At 40.0% G+C, this 17996-nt stretch overlaps 1 protein-coding gene across 9 annotated transcripts in view; it reads right to left on the bottom strand.

Moving 5' to 3' along the window:
- Positions 1-17996, bottom strand: part of RALGAPA1 (Ral GTPase activating protein catalytic subunit alpha 1) — a 201988-nt gene that overhangs the window by 172377 nt on the left and 11615 nt on the right. For all 9 annotated transcript variants that reach the window (XR_014789084.1, XM_084843464.1, XM_084843455.1 and 6 more), the window contains exons 4-5: positions 3972-4082; positions 159-208 (exon numbers count right to left, since the gene is read on the bottom strand). Coding sequence is in view for 8 of the 9 variants with exons in the window: in XM_084843464.1 (XP_084699590.1) it covers positions 159-208; positions 3972-4082 (161 nt within the window). In the remaining variant the exon portion in view is untranslated. The remainder of the gene's footprint in view (positions 1-158; positions 209-3971; positions 4083-17996) is intronic.

Raw genomic sequence — 17996 nt, 5'->3', positions numbered from 1 at the left:
GAAAATGTGAAGTCAGTAGCATATACTCTTCAACTTTCCAACTTAGCTTTACAATCTATCTCTTGACCTATAAGAATGAAAATGCATATAACAACATAACCACAATAAAAGATCTACAATACAGTGGAATAAGAAAACCTACATTGGAGGAATCTTACCTCAAAAATAAAAAGTATCGCATCTAGTTCTTCCCTCTGTGACTTGTGACCTAAATTCAAAAAGGGATTGTTTTCAACAACTAAATATTAAATAGCGATAATGGATAAACAGGATATGAAATTATGTCTTTATGCAGATAATGTAGTTCTAATGTTAATTCAGCCAGGAAACTCTTACTATTTTATTTCAATTACTTACACAATTTTGTAAAATTTCTGAGTATAAGATGAAAATAAATCCAAATGGATGAGCTTTAACATGCAGAAAATTAAAGCAGATGATATTGTTCAAAGAAATTCTATACCCCATGGTGAAGCCTATTAAGAACTTGAGGATCTACTTATAAAATAAACTGGGCAATATCACAATAGACAACTACCCAAAATTAATATTGGGCATCTCAACGGATATAATTCAGTGAGCAAATCTACCTCTTTCATGGCTGAGCAAAATTGCCCTAGTTAAAATGAATGCATTGCCTACAGTGTTGTCTCCTTTATTAATTTACCTTTGAGATATGATTTAAGTATTCTGAATTCATGGCAAAAAACTGTCTCTAAACTAATATGGGCAGATCACCTGGAGTGGCTAAGAAAAAAAATATTTACAGAGCAATCCCATGGCCCCTGGGAGAGCGTCCCAGGGACTGTAGGATATGTTGGAGTCTACCTCCCCAGGCCGTAGACACTGCTATGACTTCGGAATGAGAACCCTCCCCACTGCCCCTTCACAGCCGCTACAGAAAGAACTGTGATGGCTACTTCCCAAGGTCACAAAAATTACCTTGGATGACCTCAGAGAGGTAAAAAGGGAGACACTCCAGTGGCCAGGAAAGGGAGGGGAGAGGCTGGGATCCACTGTATCCTGTGGCCTCTCCAACCTTGCCCCCACCCCGGCAGCACAACCTCTTTGTATGGGCTTAGAGGCCCTTCTAAAGGATATGGATACATTGGATGTGTTTTAGATGAAACAACACAAGCAGAACAAGAGGAACTTAAATGTCCATTTATGAATATTTTATGGTTCCATGATAAAAGTAGGAGAATGGTTCAACAACTAAGGCCAACGATATGAAATTAGAGGTCTGGTTAAAAAATGAAAAACAAATTATGACCATGATTTTCACCAGTAATGTCAGTTTTGTATACCGAGTGATTTTCCAAACTGGAGTTTTTAGGAGATGTATCAATATGGTACCAACTATCCGAAATTTAAGTCATAATAATCTTGTCCTTGCATGTCAGGAAATAACGAATAAACTAGAAGGGCACAATCCTCCTATCTATCAATATTTTCAAGTAAGAAACTTTCTTACAGCCCTTTTGCAAATATATGGAACTATATGTGAGTTGACAAGAGGAAGAAAGCATATTAATACATGTATGCTTTAAAGCACAGCTTGGGAGATAGTATAAGCCATTTCAGAAATATGACCAAACTATCCCCAACTTTGTACAAAAATGCAAAAGGCTATAGGGGAAATAACCACTTTCAATATTTGGAATTGGCTGTGTAACAATGTTTCAAGGAATGTAATTTCAATAAATCTCAGAGAGAGTTTTTACGAACTCCTACATAGATAGTACTTGATGCCTTCCCATTTAAAACATATTTATAATCCTCAGGAGGACAGATGTTGGAGGGGCCAAGCCTTGGGTGCAGATTTGTTACCTATGTTTTTGTCATGCTCTAAATTATGTATATTTTGGCAGCAAGATTTGGAAGTTTTAAAAGATATAACAGGGCATGAAATAGCTTCTTCTCCAAAGGTTGCACTTTTAGGATCTAAAAAATATATAGCTAAAATACAGCCCTCAAAATATAGCCAATTTGGAAGATTTAGAACTCGCATGTTTACTAACTGCGGCAATACAAGTAATTGCTTCTAACTGGAAATTAGGTCTTTCTATAATAAATTGATATGCGAAGGTTTGGCCTATAACATACTTAATTAGGTGCAATCCTATACATGCAACCTGGGAGCAAGTCCCATTGAACTCCATGTGATTTTTCCCAGCAGATATGCCTAGGACTGCATTGTCAACTTACGTCTTATAAATGCTGTAAGAAAGCATGTGCACCAAATAGATTCATTAAGTTTATTAATCATTGGAATATGTATTTAAGACAATACATTACCATATGTATTATTTTTTCTTATCCAATTTATGTAATCTGTTGTGTTACAAATGTTTACATCATTGATATATTTTGGATGGTATTTTCTGTATACTCTAGCTGTATGGATATATTCCTTTTGTTTGTTTCTGTTTTATAACAATAAATGAATTTGCCAAAAGAAAAGATTATATAGTGAAAATAACTATAGCTCTGTAACAAGAAAAAATACTATTATGCTTTCAAATATATGTTATTTCACCTCGCTGCCTCAGAAAGTGAGATGAGACATCAAGGCCTGGTGAGACCAACTCACTTGGCTCCTCCCCTCCTAGAACTGGTTTTATTAGCAACCATTCCACCTCCTGCCTCCCAGGTAAACAAGATAGAGGGAGGACCCCTTTATCCTGGCTAGGACAACCACTATTTGGCTGCTCCCTTCGCAGAAATGTCTCTTGCCAGTCTAGCTAGTCATTATGTAACTTCATTATGTGACAGTAAGAAATGTTATCTGAATGTTATCTATTTTACTCTTCACTCCTGGTCCCTTTTCTCTTTCGTATTCTATCTAGTATAGCATATACCAGGCTTGGGCAACTTGTAGAGCAAAACATCTGGAAGGCCACAACTCCCATCAACCCTAGCCAGTACAGCCAATGGTGAGGGATTACGGGAGCTGTAGGCCAAAACTTCTGGAGTGCCACATGTTGCCCACCCCTGGTGTACACTATTATTTTAAACTATGAACTGCCTTGAATGCATTGGCAGAAAGGTGTAGTTTCAATTAGGGCCATCCATAGTCTGCAATGTCAACTTTTGTAACCAACTTTTGTAACCAATTTGCATATTCATTTGAGATGGCAAATGATGACTAGCTGTGAGAATAAGATCACCACACATCCTGATTATTGTCCATCCGCCTTAACTTTGGGCAGTATCCAATGCTGCTGCTCCATTTACACCACTGACATAGCGCTAATGTAAGGAACCTCTAGTGCAACATCACTATATGCTGGAGTGACAGGTTTCCCTGGAAAGCTTGTCATGCGAGCATATGCTATTGGTGTTGTGCTAGAGATCGCTTATGCTAGGGCTACATCAATGACATAAGCAGAGCGGCAGCACTGGATACTGTCCTTTGTGATTTTTTTGCATACACCCAGTCTGGGTGACATTACAATATTTCTCTTATTACTATTGACTAAGCAGAAATTCAATGTGGGCTGATGAAAAAGTCAATCCAGTTTGGAAAAGAAAAGATGTTCAAGTTAGCCCAAACACAGCTACTGTACCAGCAACAAACAAACTAAATTGGCCTCAAATGAAAATGACTGCTTTATAGTTTACATTGGCATCCTACATCCACAAAATTTGGAAAAGTTTAAAAAAGCCGTTTGAGATCTGAAAGTGTAAACTACTGAAAGTAAAGTACTCAGAAAACCCCTGGTGGGTGAGTTCCCCGTATTGTGGTCATAGAGTCACACCTTATTACTGCAAATAACAGGCAGAGTAATATCTTATTGCAAAATCAACAGAACTAATCACAGCAGTAATGTCTCTATAGATAAACACCTATTTGTTTTTCAAAATCAGGACAACTCAGAAGAAATCAAAGAACTGGGTAGAAATTCTAACAATATATGCAAAAACTAAAACTACAAATCAAAGGCATACATTTAATGTTTAGTTCTTACCTTTCTGTTTGAGACCTATTTCAATAGTCACAAAATTTTCAAAGAACACATAATATATGTGTGAAAAATGTAGGTCAAAAAACTGTTTAAGATCTATAGATTCTGCATTCTCTGAAAAATAAACAGAAGATAATTTCAGAATTATACATCGCTACAAAACATTTAACATGCTGCTGAACAATGAAGATATGAATGACAGTTAATTAATACAGTACAAAAACAACAAACACAAAGTGCCAAGGGCATTTGCCAGTTGGGTGGTATACAAATCGAACAAACAACAAATAATAACAACAACAATTTCAGGTGACCAGTTCTATAAGGTGCTATACTACTTTATGAATATGAACTTGAGCACGCTCCGGGAGAGAGCGCAGGACAGGAAGGCCTGGCGTGCTATGGTCCATGGGGTCACGAAGAGTCGTACACGACTGAACGACTAAACAACAACAACAACATACTACTTTATAATTTTAGAGCACTAAGTAGATTCAGGGTTGTATGGCATAGTGGCACCTAGGCCCATTTATTAGAGAAGGACACAAAATATGGGGAAATTGGGTTTGATTACCTACTGTAAAAGCAAATATACAAACTTTTATCACATTTTAAACATTTTTTACCAAGTATAAATGCCTCTTAAGTCATGACTTAGTTGTCCAATCATAATCTCTTAACTGATGACCTATCTCACATGCCCACACTACTCTGCTTTTAAGCAAGACAACTCTTCATTTGGCTGAATGACACGGCAGTACTACCAATTTTTAAGGAGAACTCAGTATGTTAGAAGGTGCAAATATCCAGTTTTTCCTACAGCACAGCATTTACTTCTCACATTTAGAAAATTCTCTGGAATCTGGTTTCTCTGTTTGCCTATGAAACATATGGATGTTTAATATATCTGTGATGTATATGTCTGTCAACTGGAGTGAAACAAAGTTCACCACCAAGGAAGAGAGCAGTTTTTATAGAGTAATACAATGGCACAATGCAGGGAATGACACTTTCACTGTAGTGAAAAGAAATACAGAATAGCAATAAGTTAAATAAAAATAGAATGCAATAAATACAATTCAAATTGTTGTTTATTCGTTCAGTCGCTTCTGACTCCTTGTGACTTCATGGACCAGCCCATGCCAGAGCTTCCTGTCGGCCGTCGCCACCCCCAGCTCCCCCAAGGTCGAGTCTGTCACCTCCAGAATATCATCCATCCACCTTGCCCTTGGTCGGCCCCTCTTCCTTTTGCCTTCCACTTTCCCTAGCATCAGCAACTTCTCCAGGGTATCCTGTCTTCTCATGATGTGGCCAAAGTACTTCAGTTTTGTCTTTAATATCATTCCCTCTAGTGAGCAGTCTGGCTTTATTTCCTGGAATATGGACTGGTTTGATCTTCTTGCAGTCCAAGGCACTCTCAGAATTTTCCTCCAACACCACAGTTCAACAATTCAAATTACTGAATGAAAAAATGAGTTTACATCCTGATGAGGCCCACATAAACCTAGCTGGACATATGTTCTAATTAGACCCAACTAACATAGGGCTGAGCAAAGATCCTTCCCCCCAATTCACTACTACATTCACAGACAACACATCTGGGGAGGAGGGCTATTTGGGCAATTTTTTTCAGCAGGGTGAAATAATAATTATAATGTATTATTATTAACATTTACATACTGCCGTATTGGCTTATACAAGCTATTAGGGCAGTGCACAGCAATTTAAAACAATAGAAACAAGATAACTAAAAACAGTAAAACATTAGACCATTAAAACGACGGCATAATTTAAAAGACAAGATTAAAAAAAAGTGTATTCACACCCTTTCTAAAAGACAAGAGTGCGTGGGCCAATCATTAAACCATATTAATGTCCTGATTCTGAGTTCTACGCTATTTGTGTTCCCCTTATTTTCGCCGTCTTAGTCTACGTAAATGTTCACAATTGCGAACAGGGATCTTTTCATCTACTTTTGCTTTTACACAAATGTGCAAAAGCACATTTTCACAGTAGTGAGCTGGGAAGTTTTTGATTGTATAACTCTGCTGTAGTGGGATCGCGCAATCTGGGAAGGCTGGCCAGAAAAGAAAAAAGGGGGTGGGAGCTCTAGCTCCTTGACAGTTTGCTGGAATGGCACAAAATTGTACAGCTGGGGTCCTGTCATGGGGAGCCTCCACATACTGTAGTGGATAACTGAAGAACTGCACGTCTTCATGGAAAAGTAAGCAGTTCTTTTCCTAGTCCCCAAGTTGTGCAGTTTCAAAGTAGCGGTCAGGGAAACCTGCCATTGCGTAACTTCGTTGTAGCAGGATAGTGCAATAGCACAAGGCTGTCAGTGTACTTGGGGAAAGCTGTCATTTTGTAACTGTAGCAGGGTATCAGGGACGGCTGTCCTTGTTTGATTGCAGTTGTCCCAGGGCTGCTTGTCAGATCTCAGAAAAAGGGCACTGTAGGCTGGAGCAGAGCAGCCACAGCGGTTTCAGCTGCTCTTACCAGCTGACTCTGTAGGCGATAGGAATAAGCCACGGTGAGTGCCAGATGACACAATAAGCCACAGTAGCTTAAGTAAACCTCGATGCAGACTGTGGCTTATCAGAGTGGCTTATTTGGGGGAAATAAGCCATCAGAGTACAGGAAAACCACAAGCACAGTAAACCACCATGGCTTATTCAGAAAAATAAACCACCGTGGCTTATCATGACATGCGAACCCAGTCAAAGAACAAAACACTTTGAAAAACATGACTGCAGTACGAGGTTGACATGGAAACATTAAGATAAATCTTTAACATTAAGATACTATGGGATTACAACACAAAATGTTACTCTATCTGACTCTGAGATGTAAATAATAACCCATGTCACACACCTAATGTTTTGCTTCCCACTCTTCGGCATGCAGTTGCAGTATACAATAATGTCTGTACTGTTAATACACAATACTATCTCATTTCAAATCTATCAGTTTCTAATATTTACATTAGATTTGTGTTCAAGTTCTTAAACTTTGAAGGATTTGTTATTGTTGTTCAGTCGTTAAGTCATGTCCGACTCTTCGTGACCCCATGGACCATAGCACGCCAGGCCTTCCTGTCCTCTGCTCTCTCCTGGAGTGTGCTCAAGTTCATATTCATTGCATTGGTGATGCTATCTAGCCATCTCATCTTCTGCTGTCCCCTTCTCCTTTTGCCTTCAATCTTCCCCAGCATCAGGGTCTTTTCCAGGGAGTTTTCTCTTCGCATTAGGTGGCCAAAATATTGAGCTTCAGCTTCAGTATCTGTCCTTCCAATGATTGCCTACATCCATATGAACATGCTCAGGCCCTAAAATCAAAGGCCCTGCTCTTAGGCCTGGCAAAAAGATCAATCAGGTTTGCCTGGGTCACTGCCCTTTTAGTTATGGCCTATATTTGTGGAATTGCCTCCCTTGAGAGCTCTGCTTGGCCCTCTCATTTGTGGTCTTAAAGTGGATACTAAATTCTTTCTTTCCATCAAGCTTTTTATTTATTTTTTGCTGGCTGATTTTATCTGAGGCTGGTTTCATTATGTTATTTGTCAATTATTTTGTTTTTAACTTTTCTGTTGTAAGCCACTTTGTAAGGGAAGAAATATATTTAATTAATTAAAACAGTGCATAAGTAGAGATGATGATAGGAAGGGATCCCAAGCAACATAAACAATACAAAAGATAGGCCCAGCCTTCAGAGTTGGAGGACTATTATATTAGGGAGCTGTTAACAAGATCTCACACTGTACTTGGCAAGAGCTTTTGTTTATGTTAACATTCAAGAGGCATATGCAGATATTAATAACTGTTTCTGAAAATCTTTATTGTTGCCATGCAGTCAGAGGCAGACTTCAACCTAGATTCCAATATAATCTCTAGCCCATAAGGAATTCTTTTATGATGAAAGCCACTGTCTCAAACGTGTGGTACCATAATAAAGAAACAAAGACTTTGGCATTTTATGTAAGTGTTGGAGGGAGCAATCCTATGGCTGCAAGTCGGCGGCTAGACGGCCATTGAATATCTGGTTTCCCTGAGAACTGACCTTCCCCCCTTCCGTGCAGGCAGCGTGGAACAGCCCTGTGCTCCGTGCTTGAAAGAGGAGCACAGAGCAGCCAAAATGGGGTATTCCAGGGGGCGTTCCAGGGCAGGGATGGCGGAAATGCCAGTACGACACATCCTATGTGTCATCTGGCAACCTCCTCCTCCACTCCACCTTCCCGCAGCTAGACAGCTGAAATTGGCTGTCTAGCCGAAATTGGCTGTCTAGCCGAAATTGGCTGTCTAGCTGAAAATGGAAGGCAGGAGAAACGCAGAGGGAACGACCTCCTCCATGCTTCTCTTGCCCTGCATTGGATAGGCGGTCGTCTCCAAGTTCGGAGGTGGCCGCCTATCTGCATAGGATTGCGCCCTAAGGTGTGTATAAGCAGACATTTTTTCTTAAAAAAAACCCCACCTCAGTGCATATTTTTTCCTTTGTTGCGGTTTTGTCATGGGCATTTTGTTTGTTCTAGTTTCTTGTACTGCTATGATGTGTAATGTCAAAATGTTGATAGAATAGTTGAAGATTGCTTTTGTACTGTGGTGTGGATTCAAAAGATACCTTATACCAAGTCAGACCATTAGGTCATCTAGTTCAGTATTGTCTATACTGATTGGCAGCACCTTTCCAGAGTTTCAGACAGGGATTTTTCCCAGTCCTACCTGGAGATAGCGGGGATTAAATCTAGGACCTTCTGCTAGAAAAAAAACTCGGCTCCAATTCACAGCTGCCCTGGCACTGTAGAACTCTGGGCTCATCCATCCATCAGAGAATCAAGGGCCACTGGGAGGTTCCACCCCCTGCCTCCAAGGAAGAACATCACAGCACGGGGAAAACCAACCTGGCCCCATACATTATTCCAGGGAGTTTGTTTCGCTGTTCCCTGCCAGAAAGAAACCCCGTAAGAACATTGTAACTAAGAACTAGTGCCTGAGTTTGTTTTTTCCTTCTTCCTCTGAAACTTTGTGTTTTTGTGACATCTCTTTTAGATTGTAAGCCTGAGGGCAGGGACCTACCTTAATACTTTTTGTAAGCTTCTCTGGGAGCTTTTTTTCAGCCCCAAAGTGCGGTAAAATGCTCTAAATAAATAAATGTAAAACATGTGCTCTATCACTGAGTTACATCCCATTCCATTCATTTTTTGTGAATATTACCGAGCATTGAGAGATATTTTAAAAAATATGGTAAGCAGTATATAAATCTGTTACATAAATAAAATAAAATAATCCAAATCAGAGGTTACAAGGGCATGAACCACTGAAGCTAGGCTATCCATGTCCAGAAAGGGTCATAGCTGGGATACCAATTGAAGCTGGTAAAAGGTGCTCCATGCCACAGAGGCCATTTGAGCCTCTAATGATAGAGATGACAGTGATGGATCTGGAGCACCCCCAAGCTATGCATCTGGTCCTTAAGAGGATGTGCAAGCCCCTCTAGAACAGATTGAATCCTATTTATTGGGTCTGACAAACCACGCACTAGCAGTGCCTGTCTTCTTTGGACTGCGCTTCAGTTTGTAAGTCCTCACCCAGTATATTACCATGGCCAGACACCAGTCCATCACACCTACAGCCTCACCTTGCTCCAAAGAGAAGTAGAAGTAGAGTTGCATATCATCTGCATACTGATAACAACACACTCCAAACCACCAAATATGCTCACTCAGCAGGTTTCATCCAGATATTAAACAGCATGAGTGACAAGACAGAACCTTGCAGGAGCTCTAAGCGAAGATGTCATGGAGTCAAGCAGAAATCCCCCAGCACCACGTTCTGAAAACATCCACACAGCTAGGAGTGGGACCACCACAAAGTGGTCCTGCCCACACCTAACTCCAACAGCCGTTCCAGAAAGATACAAATGGTTGATGGTATTGGAAACTGCTGAGAAGTCAGGAAGAATCAAAAGGTTTCCACTTCTCCTGTCTTTTTCCTGACAGAGCTAATCCCACAAAGTGACAAAGAATGTTCTGTGCCATAACCAGGCCTGAATCCCAATTGAAATGGACTCAGAAAATCTGTCTCATTCAAAAAAGCCTGGATCTGGTCAGCCACCACAGACTGAAGAAACTATCCCAAGAAGGGAACATTTGCCACTACCCTATAATTATTAAGATCTTCTGGGTCCAGTGACAGTTTCTTCAGGAGTGGTTGCACCACTGCCTTCTTTAAAGCAGTTGGGACCACTCTCTCTCTCTCTAAGAGAGAAGTTGACTACCTTCTGGACACAACCAACTGTGCCATCCTTGCCAGATGTAACTGCAAGAGTTGAGTAAACATGTAGTACTCTGGACCTTACTAAGTACCTTGTCCACATCCTTGGTCCCCCAAAACTGAAATTCATAACAATATAGGACCAGAGAGCATTCTAGACACCTCCACAGATTGATCCGGCCTAACTGCAGAGTCCAAGTTATGATATATACAAGCAATTATGCCCTCAAAATGTCTAACAAACATATCAGTGTGCCACTGAGGTTCCACCACACAGTGATGTGAAGCAGAATTTTTTCCAATGCTCAGTGATGTGGGTCAGAAAATTTTCTAGAAAATGTGTTATTTTTCCATGGGAAAAAATCCATTTAATAAATACCTTAGTAACAGTGAATAGATGCCAATTGCAAATACAATATTAGGCAAGCTTGGCAGTTTCAAAGATATAATTAATATTTTTCAGGTATTATTCCTAGCAAGTATGTCAAAGAATACATATATATATCATTGAAATACATATCTGTCTCAGTGTGATAGAACTATAGGTGGTGACAACAAAACTGAACGGGCCCCAACAACCTCAGTGAAAGAAAGTGGAACTCTGTTGAAATAGTTGAGTGGTTGTCAACATACGATATGCAGTTCTTTGAACTGCTATAATTTATTAGAGTGTCAATAGTTTTTAGAATCTTTTTTTTCTTTTCTTAAATTTAAACAATGTAAGGGAAGTACATGCTATTGTCTTTATATTTTTACAGCTATTCCAACAGAAATTTCTACATAACATAACACTTAAATCTCATTACATGTACTTTAATTTTTCTCCCTCAAATATTTCAGGTCAAATATCTGTGGTGTATTGGAACAAAAAATTAGCACGGAGTACTTTTTTAAAGCTTTGTTTTTTCCTAAATACAAGTTAAATAAACATGCTAAACTAGATCATTCTCTAGGGCAAAGGTGGGCGACTTCCAGTGGTCTGGGGGCCAATTCCCCCCTAACCCAGCACAAGCCACACCCTCCTCAGAATTGCTGCCACTGCACCACCAAATCTGCAGCTAGTATTTGGCACTGCAGCAGTGGGGGAAGTGGAATTCTGTTTTTGCAAAATCGTGCTCCCTAGAGGCTTCCAGCAGCACACTTTTGCTTTAAAAAAAGGTTACGCTCCCTGCATGCCTTGTTCTAAAAAGAAAATTGATGATTTCCCTTGCAAATTTTCATGGCAAAGCTGGCAGCAGGGTAGTGGTTTGCACTCCCTACTCTAGGGTGTCAGAAAATTTTCCAATGCAAACTAAAAAATCTTCTAAGTACCCTATGTCAATTATGCTAATTTGCATAGGAACATTTTCCAGAAAACCCACTTCTCTATTACTACATCACCATCAGGACTAGATTTCAAAAGGCCACAAACCACCTGGAAATTTACCACTAGCATAGATTTCTAGCAATATTTTGCCACTTCTATTAAAAGGGTCTTAAGGGTAAGAAAAAGGGGAGGACTCCAATGTATTGTTTTACATGGATCATCCAGCAGATTGCCCCCCTTTGCTATAATTGCTGCACTGCAGGAGTTTTGACAACAACAACAACAAATGTCTGCCTATATAACAAGGCAAAGGAAGCCTGAAATGAGATTGGGACAGTGTTTTTCCAGAAATTGTACTGGTGTGGTTGGTTGAACTCCCCTGGAGTATATGGCAACACGCCCATTATTATTCTTTGATGAAGCAGCTTCAGAATTTGGTAAACAGGAAGATGTAGCACTTAAAAAAGACTGAGGTGCCCCTGAGATGCAACTGTGTATATAAAATCAGCTAGCCACCCTCATGTATTTCAATATGTTAGGGATATTACAAATATCTCCCCCAGTACCAAATCTCAAGACATGCTATGTTTAAAAAACAAAACAAGAAGACAAGCACGCTGTTCCTGCTTAGTGTTATGCTTTACCTAAAATGTGTATTTGCCTGTGCACACGCATGGCAAGAGCTACAGTAGGGGAAAAAATAACAAACTATCTGTGAGAAGACACCTTCTGACTGTGCAAGAAAGCGTGTGTGAACTTCTCTGAGGAGCACCTGAACAAGCCATTAAAAAATAACAACAACACAGGGTTGGTGGGAAATCACCTTAATGCCAACATAGTTTCACATCCAAATCAAGGCTGGAAAAAATGCTCACAACAGGAGCAGCCTAAAAACCTAGAACAGCAATGTCCCACTTGCCTGCAGAGAGGTCGCTACTGCTCCCCAATTATCATGTGTGTGTCAAACTGTCTTTGACATGGCAAGAGCCAAATGCAAAGCTGGCACAGCACTATTCATTACATTTTTAGACCACCCAACAACTGAAGTTCTCTGGGCAGTATTTAGCATGGGAATATATTTCTTTCCCCACCTCCCTTTATTCGAGATAGTAATCCTTTAATGCTAGTGAAAGCAAATATATTTGGGGAAAACGCAGGAAGGACAACCAGAATGATCAAGGAGCTGCAGCAAAGTCCCTATGAGGAAAAGATTTCAATATCTGAGCTACTTAGCTTAGAAAAAAGGTGAGTGCGTAAGCTCGTCTTACAATCTCTTCTACACTGGAAGAGAATTCTCATGGCATTATGACAGTGTTCCAAATAAACATTTCTGCCCCTCTCCTTTAAAAAAACCTGATTTGTTAAATGGTCACTGTAGTAAATTGCAGGGAGCTTACTTAAGATAAATAGACACACCAGTGGAAAGCAAACACAAAAGTAAATCAACACTTAAATGATGTGCGTTGTGTCCAACACTATCTCTAACAAAATTATTCACATCCAGACTTTCTGTCATGCAGGTTCAACACGACTTGCTAAAATAACTGGGAAAAAATTAGATTACATTTCTCTACACCAGGAGTGCAGAACCCCTGGGCCATGAGCCTCCAAGCCCCACCTACTTGGAGAAAGCCCAGCTGTTATCTCCGATCAGAGATAACAATGGGAATTCCCCTGTGCGCCACTCTCCCTCCCATTGGGTGATAATAGCATGGATGAGGGCAGTGGAGGGACTTGACTGTTGCTGGGAAGAGCAGCAGGTCACCTCAGCTGAACCACTTTGCACAGTGACTCCACAGGGATGTTAGGCAGCACACGAAGTCAGAGATTCCATTGAAACCCATGCCTCTCTCAGCAGAGAAAGGGTAAAACGGGTGGGGCGATGATGTGAGTGGGTGAAGCCCACACAGGAATGGTGGGGGCAATCTGGCCCCAGCCATTTCTAGTTCTGCACCCCTGCTCTACACAGACTACAACTGAATCATAAATGTGTAGTGGTTAAACTGTTGGACTAGGACATGGGAAACACAGGTTCCAATCCCCACTCTTCCATGAAGCTCACTTGGTGACTTTGGGACAGCCACTGACTTTCAGCCTAATCTACCTCACGGAGTTGTTGTGTGGATAAAATGGAGAGGATCATTTACGCCACCTTGGGCTCCTTGAAGAAAAGGCTGGATATAAAAGCAACGAATTAAAATAAAGGGGAAACAACAAGAGCTGCAATGTTTAATTAATTCACCGTATGCTTCTTGCTTCAGAAATATTTTACCCCATGCAAATTTAACTGATTAAAATGTATGATTAATCAATTAATATTTGTTTAATTGGACTGAAGCCCTAGAAGCAATTAATTTTTCTTGTGACAGGGATGATTCCAACTCACAGGAATGGTTAGCAAAAGCTATTAACATAAATGACATGGGGTGGAACATATTCCACATTTAGAAATGCACTGTTTCATAAAATTAAATAGTAACATAATGAATGAACACAGTGTAAGCTAAACTGGGCAAATGGAATTGACAGTACTCAAATCTAAAATCAAAGTAGGAATTAACATTTTTTTCAGGTGAATATATTTATAAGCACAGCTCTTCAGGCATGCTAAAATTAGCACATTTTTCAATGCCTTCATTTCCCCTCTTAAAATCTAATTATGTAAGGGAAGTGTATGCTATTGAGTTGTCATGTCTTAGGCTGGAATCCTATGCACACTCACAAAGAAGTAAGTATCATTAAAGTCAATGGGGCTTACTTCTGAGTAAATATGTTTAAAAGTGCAGTTAGTATTCCAATAAAAATAATTTCCAAGTAAAATTTTGAATTTGTTTAAATAAAATATTTAACACACACTAACAGTGAAACCCTAAACATGTTTACACAAAGTTAGGCCCTTTGATTTTAATGAGACTTACACCCATATAAGTATGCATAGGACTGCACCTTAAATGTACTTCAATGGCCTTTTTTCCTAGTCAAATATTCCACTTCAACTACTTTTAGCTATCGGAAAAATGTTTCAGGTATTTATTCAGCATGTAAGTCAACGTGACATAATATTTTAGTTTTGTTTCCTATATGTAAACCAAATAAACATGCTAAATCAGACTGTTATAAATTTAGGGCAGTGGAAATTTTCTAATTAGACTGTGCTTATGATGGTCTCAAACTAACCTCTAGCAGTCAGCCTCCAGCGCTTTACATCCACCACCAGCACTCTGGGCCTTCAACCAGCCAGTCAGACCAGGCTCTATAAGACAAGGGTGCTCTCTAGGTTGTAGTGCTGGCCTGAGTGTGGTCAGCTGACCTTACAAAACAATGGAGACACACCAGGTCCTATAAAGCTCTCTTGCCTCTGCCTTCCAGTATTTGACCTGTAGCCTTTGTGTAACTATATCTCCTGCCTCTGGTTCTCTGTTCCTCTTTGCCTGATCTAGTACCTGACCTCCAGCCTGTTTACATCCATGCCTCCTGCCTATGGCCCATATGACCATCACTTTACCTGTGTCAGACTTGGACTCTGTGGCCCAAGTCTGCCACAGATTCAAAATTTTATAGAAAACCTACACAGTCTGGCCAGACTTTAAAACAGGCTAATGAATAATTTCCCAAAACACTGATAAAAGGGTGAATTAACCAGTCAGTCCTTTTCATACAAGTTTGGATTGTAATCTATCATGGAACAATTAAGCACCTCTAAAAGAAAAATCTGATACAATGAATCCAATTTTAAAGCTAAGAATACTCAGAATTCCTGAATGCTTCAACGGACTTAGTAGTAATATATACTACATATTTCTAAACAGTAAAAACCAATATGACCATTTCTGTACAAACCCAAAGAGACAAAAAAAAATCCAGAAAAAACCCCTGATTTTTACAGATTTAGAGTCGGATCCAGAAGGAACTGAGATTCAGCTGAGGCTCTCGCTGAAGGAAAAAAGGGGCAGCCAGACTGTTCCAAAGGGCCCCGCAACCCTGTGGAGAAGCTTTTCAGAAAGCACAGGCAGAAGTAGGAATTGGCAAACATTTCCTTCCCCCTATTCCTCCAGCAGAAGTATCCATGAATAGGTTACTACCCATTGAAACTTTGGATCCAACCCATAATATAGAAGGCTATTGATATCTATACACCTGAGCCTAAAAGAAACACATTGGTTATTACAACTTCAATTGTGCAAAGGGTGAGACAAACAGCACAATTAGATACTTGATCAGTTCTCCAACAGGACACAAACAGGGGCAATTACAGCAATGGCTGATTTATAGAAACTGTATATAGTATAAGTATTTGTTTCCTAAAGGTAAAGGTGTCCCCAGCCAGTTGTGTCCGACTCTAGGGGGTGGTACGCATCTCCATTTCTAAGCTGAAGAGCCGGCGCTGTCCAAAGACGCTTCCGTGGCGATGTGGCCGGCATGACAGAACACCAAGGTGCACGGAACACTGTAACCTTTCCCGCCAAAGCGGTACCTATTTATCTACTTGCAATTTCTTGCTTTCGAACTGGTAGGTTGGCAGGAGGTTGTTTCCTACTCCTCCCCATCCCATAATTTACAACCATCCTCACGTGCCCCATTATATGTTCCATCACCAAGAGAGATTATGTTAGTGGGGACGTGGCCTCTTCTATAGCAGCACCTTGATTATGAAACTCCCTCCCTAAGATCAGTTTGGCCGATCTTTGCCTAGCTTTAGGAGGCTGCAGACTCTTTTGTTTAGGCTGACTTTTTAAATAGTTTTATTCTGCTCTCTGGATGTTTCAAATATAGTTTGCACTGTTCTTAATTTGATTGGGGGGGGGGTTAAATTGCAAAGTTGTTCGCATTTCATTATTTGTCTCTCATTATTTCTTTACTCAAAACCTGAAAGCTCTCAGTTGAATGACCCCCACTGGAAACTACTGTGTTTTGAGTCTCAACTCTCACAAGCATCTGGCTGACTAGTGCTGGAAAACGGTACATGCTGATCTGATCCAAAAGCCATATTTATGGTATTTGACCTGTAATCGCTGTTTCGCACGTGCAAAGTATTACTTGATGCCACAGTCATGAAAGAACAGGTTTTTTTACATATTACAAAATTGTATTTGCTTTGAGCCCACACTTCTTCATCAGGAATAAAACTAAGTATAGCAAATATCAATATAAGAATGAAAACAGCAGACAATGTTTCTATTGGGAACATCTTTACAAACTTACCCTTTTCAGAACAGTAACTTCCAGTTTATCTGATGGTTATACATAAAATGAAACATGATCAATGTTGCAGACACAGAGAAATGTTTCCAGCGGGAGTTTTAAAATAAACACTTTTTCCCCTCAGAGCCTTGCTAAAGTCCAAGCCTGTGCCTCTTTTGGGAGAGGCTTTAGTGGCCAGTATTAATCCTCTTAAGTGTGAATAAGATTTTAGAACATGCCTTATTTATCTTGATTTTTAACTGACATTTTATTGTGCTTTTAACACTGTAGCCCACTCTCAACGTTAGGATAGGGTCACCACCTAAGAGTCCAACTAACTGAATAAGATTATTCATTTTTATAAAGTAACCTAAACACACTATACACTACAGGACACTGCGCCTAGAAAACAAACATGATTTGGATATGCTATGGACCTGAGTTCTAGAAAACATCTCTGAGCATGTGTTTCTCTCCCCCACCCCCACCCCAGCACTGCACTGGAAAATGGTCTTGGTTTTAAGATTTCCTATGTTAAAAGTAGCTTTGTCAAGTGGCATGCGGACCTATTGCATTAGCAGCTCTGAGAAGTTTTACCTGAAGAAGGTGATAGAAATTTCTTAAAAATAAATATTGTGAGGGAGTCTCACTGGGCTTCACTATGCAGTCCTTTGAGTTGCAGCTACAATCAATAGATTGGATACTGAGGTGCCCTCCTATAAAGGGAAACATGTTGCCTGACTTAACACTAGTTCCTTGCATGAGAAAAGAACTAAAATCCAGAGGTGTGCTTCTGGCAAGGCATTGCATAATTTCCTGCATAACACCTCAAGATGCATATTAGACCAATGCATCATGGAATCTCCTGCACATCTCGAGATGCATGATAGCAGAAGGCATTGTGCAATCTCCTGCACATCTCGAGATACAAGCTAGCAAAAGGCATTGTGCAATCTCCTGCACATCTTGAGATGCATGACAGCAGAAGGCACTGTGCAATCTCCTACACATCTTGAGATGCACGATAGCAGAAGGCATTGTGCAATTTCCTGCACATCTCAAGATGCATGCTAGTAAAAGGCATGGTGCAAGAGCCTGTTCAGGAGATTTCACATCACCTCAAGATGTCTTCTTAAGCCAAGTCACTTGTGTGTGATCTTTCCCAATAGATATTCTGCGAGACCATTACCACCACAATTTCTTCTGCTGGCAGATCTATGGATCTCAACCAATATGTTTTTACTTTAAGTAAGTTCAAGAATTGAAATTTTACCCAGA

The sequence above is a fragment of the Heloderma suspectum genome, chromosome 1 (genome assembly GCF_057233095.1).
Source record: "Heloderma suspectum isolate Gila_16-S chromosome 1, 16-S_ref, whole genome shotgun sequence".
In the NCBI taxonomy this organism is placed as follows: Eukaryota; Metazoa; Chordata; class Lepidosauria; order Squamata; family Helodermatidae; genus Heloderma; species Heloderma suspectum.
This window is presented reverse-complemented; position numbering and strand designations above follow the sequence as displayed.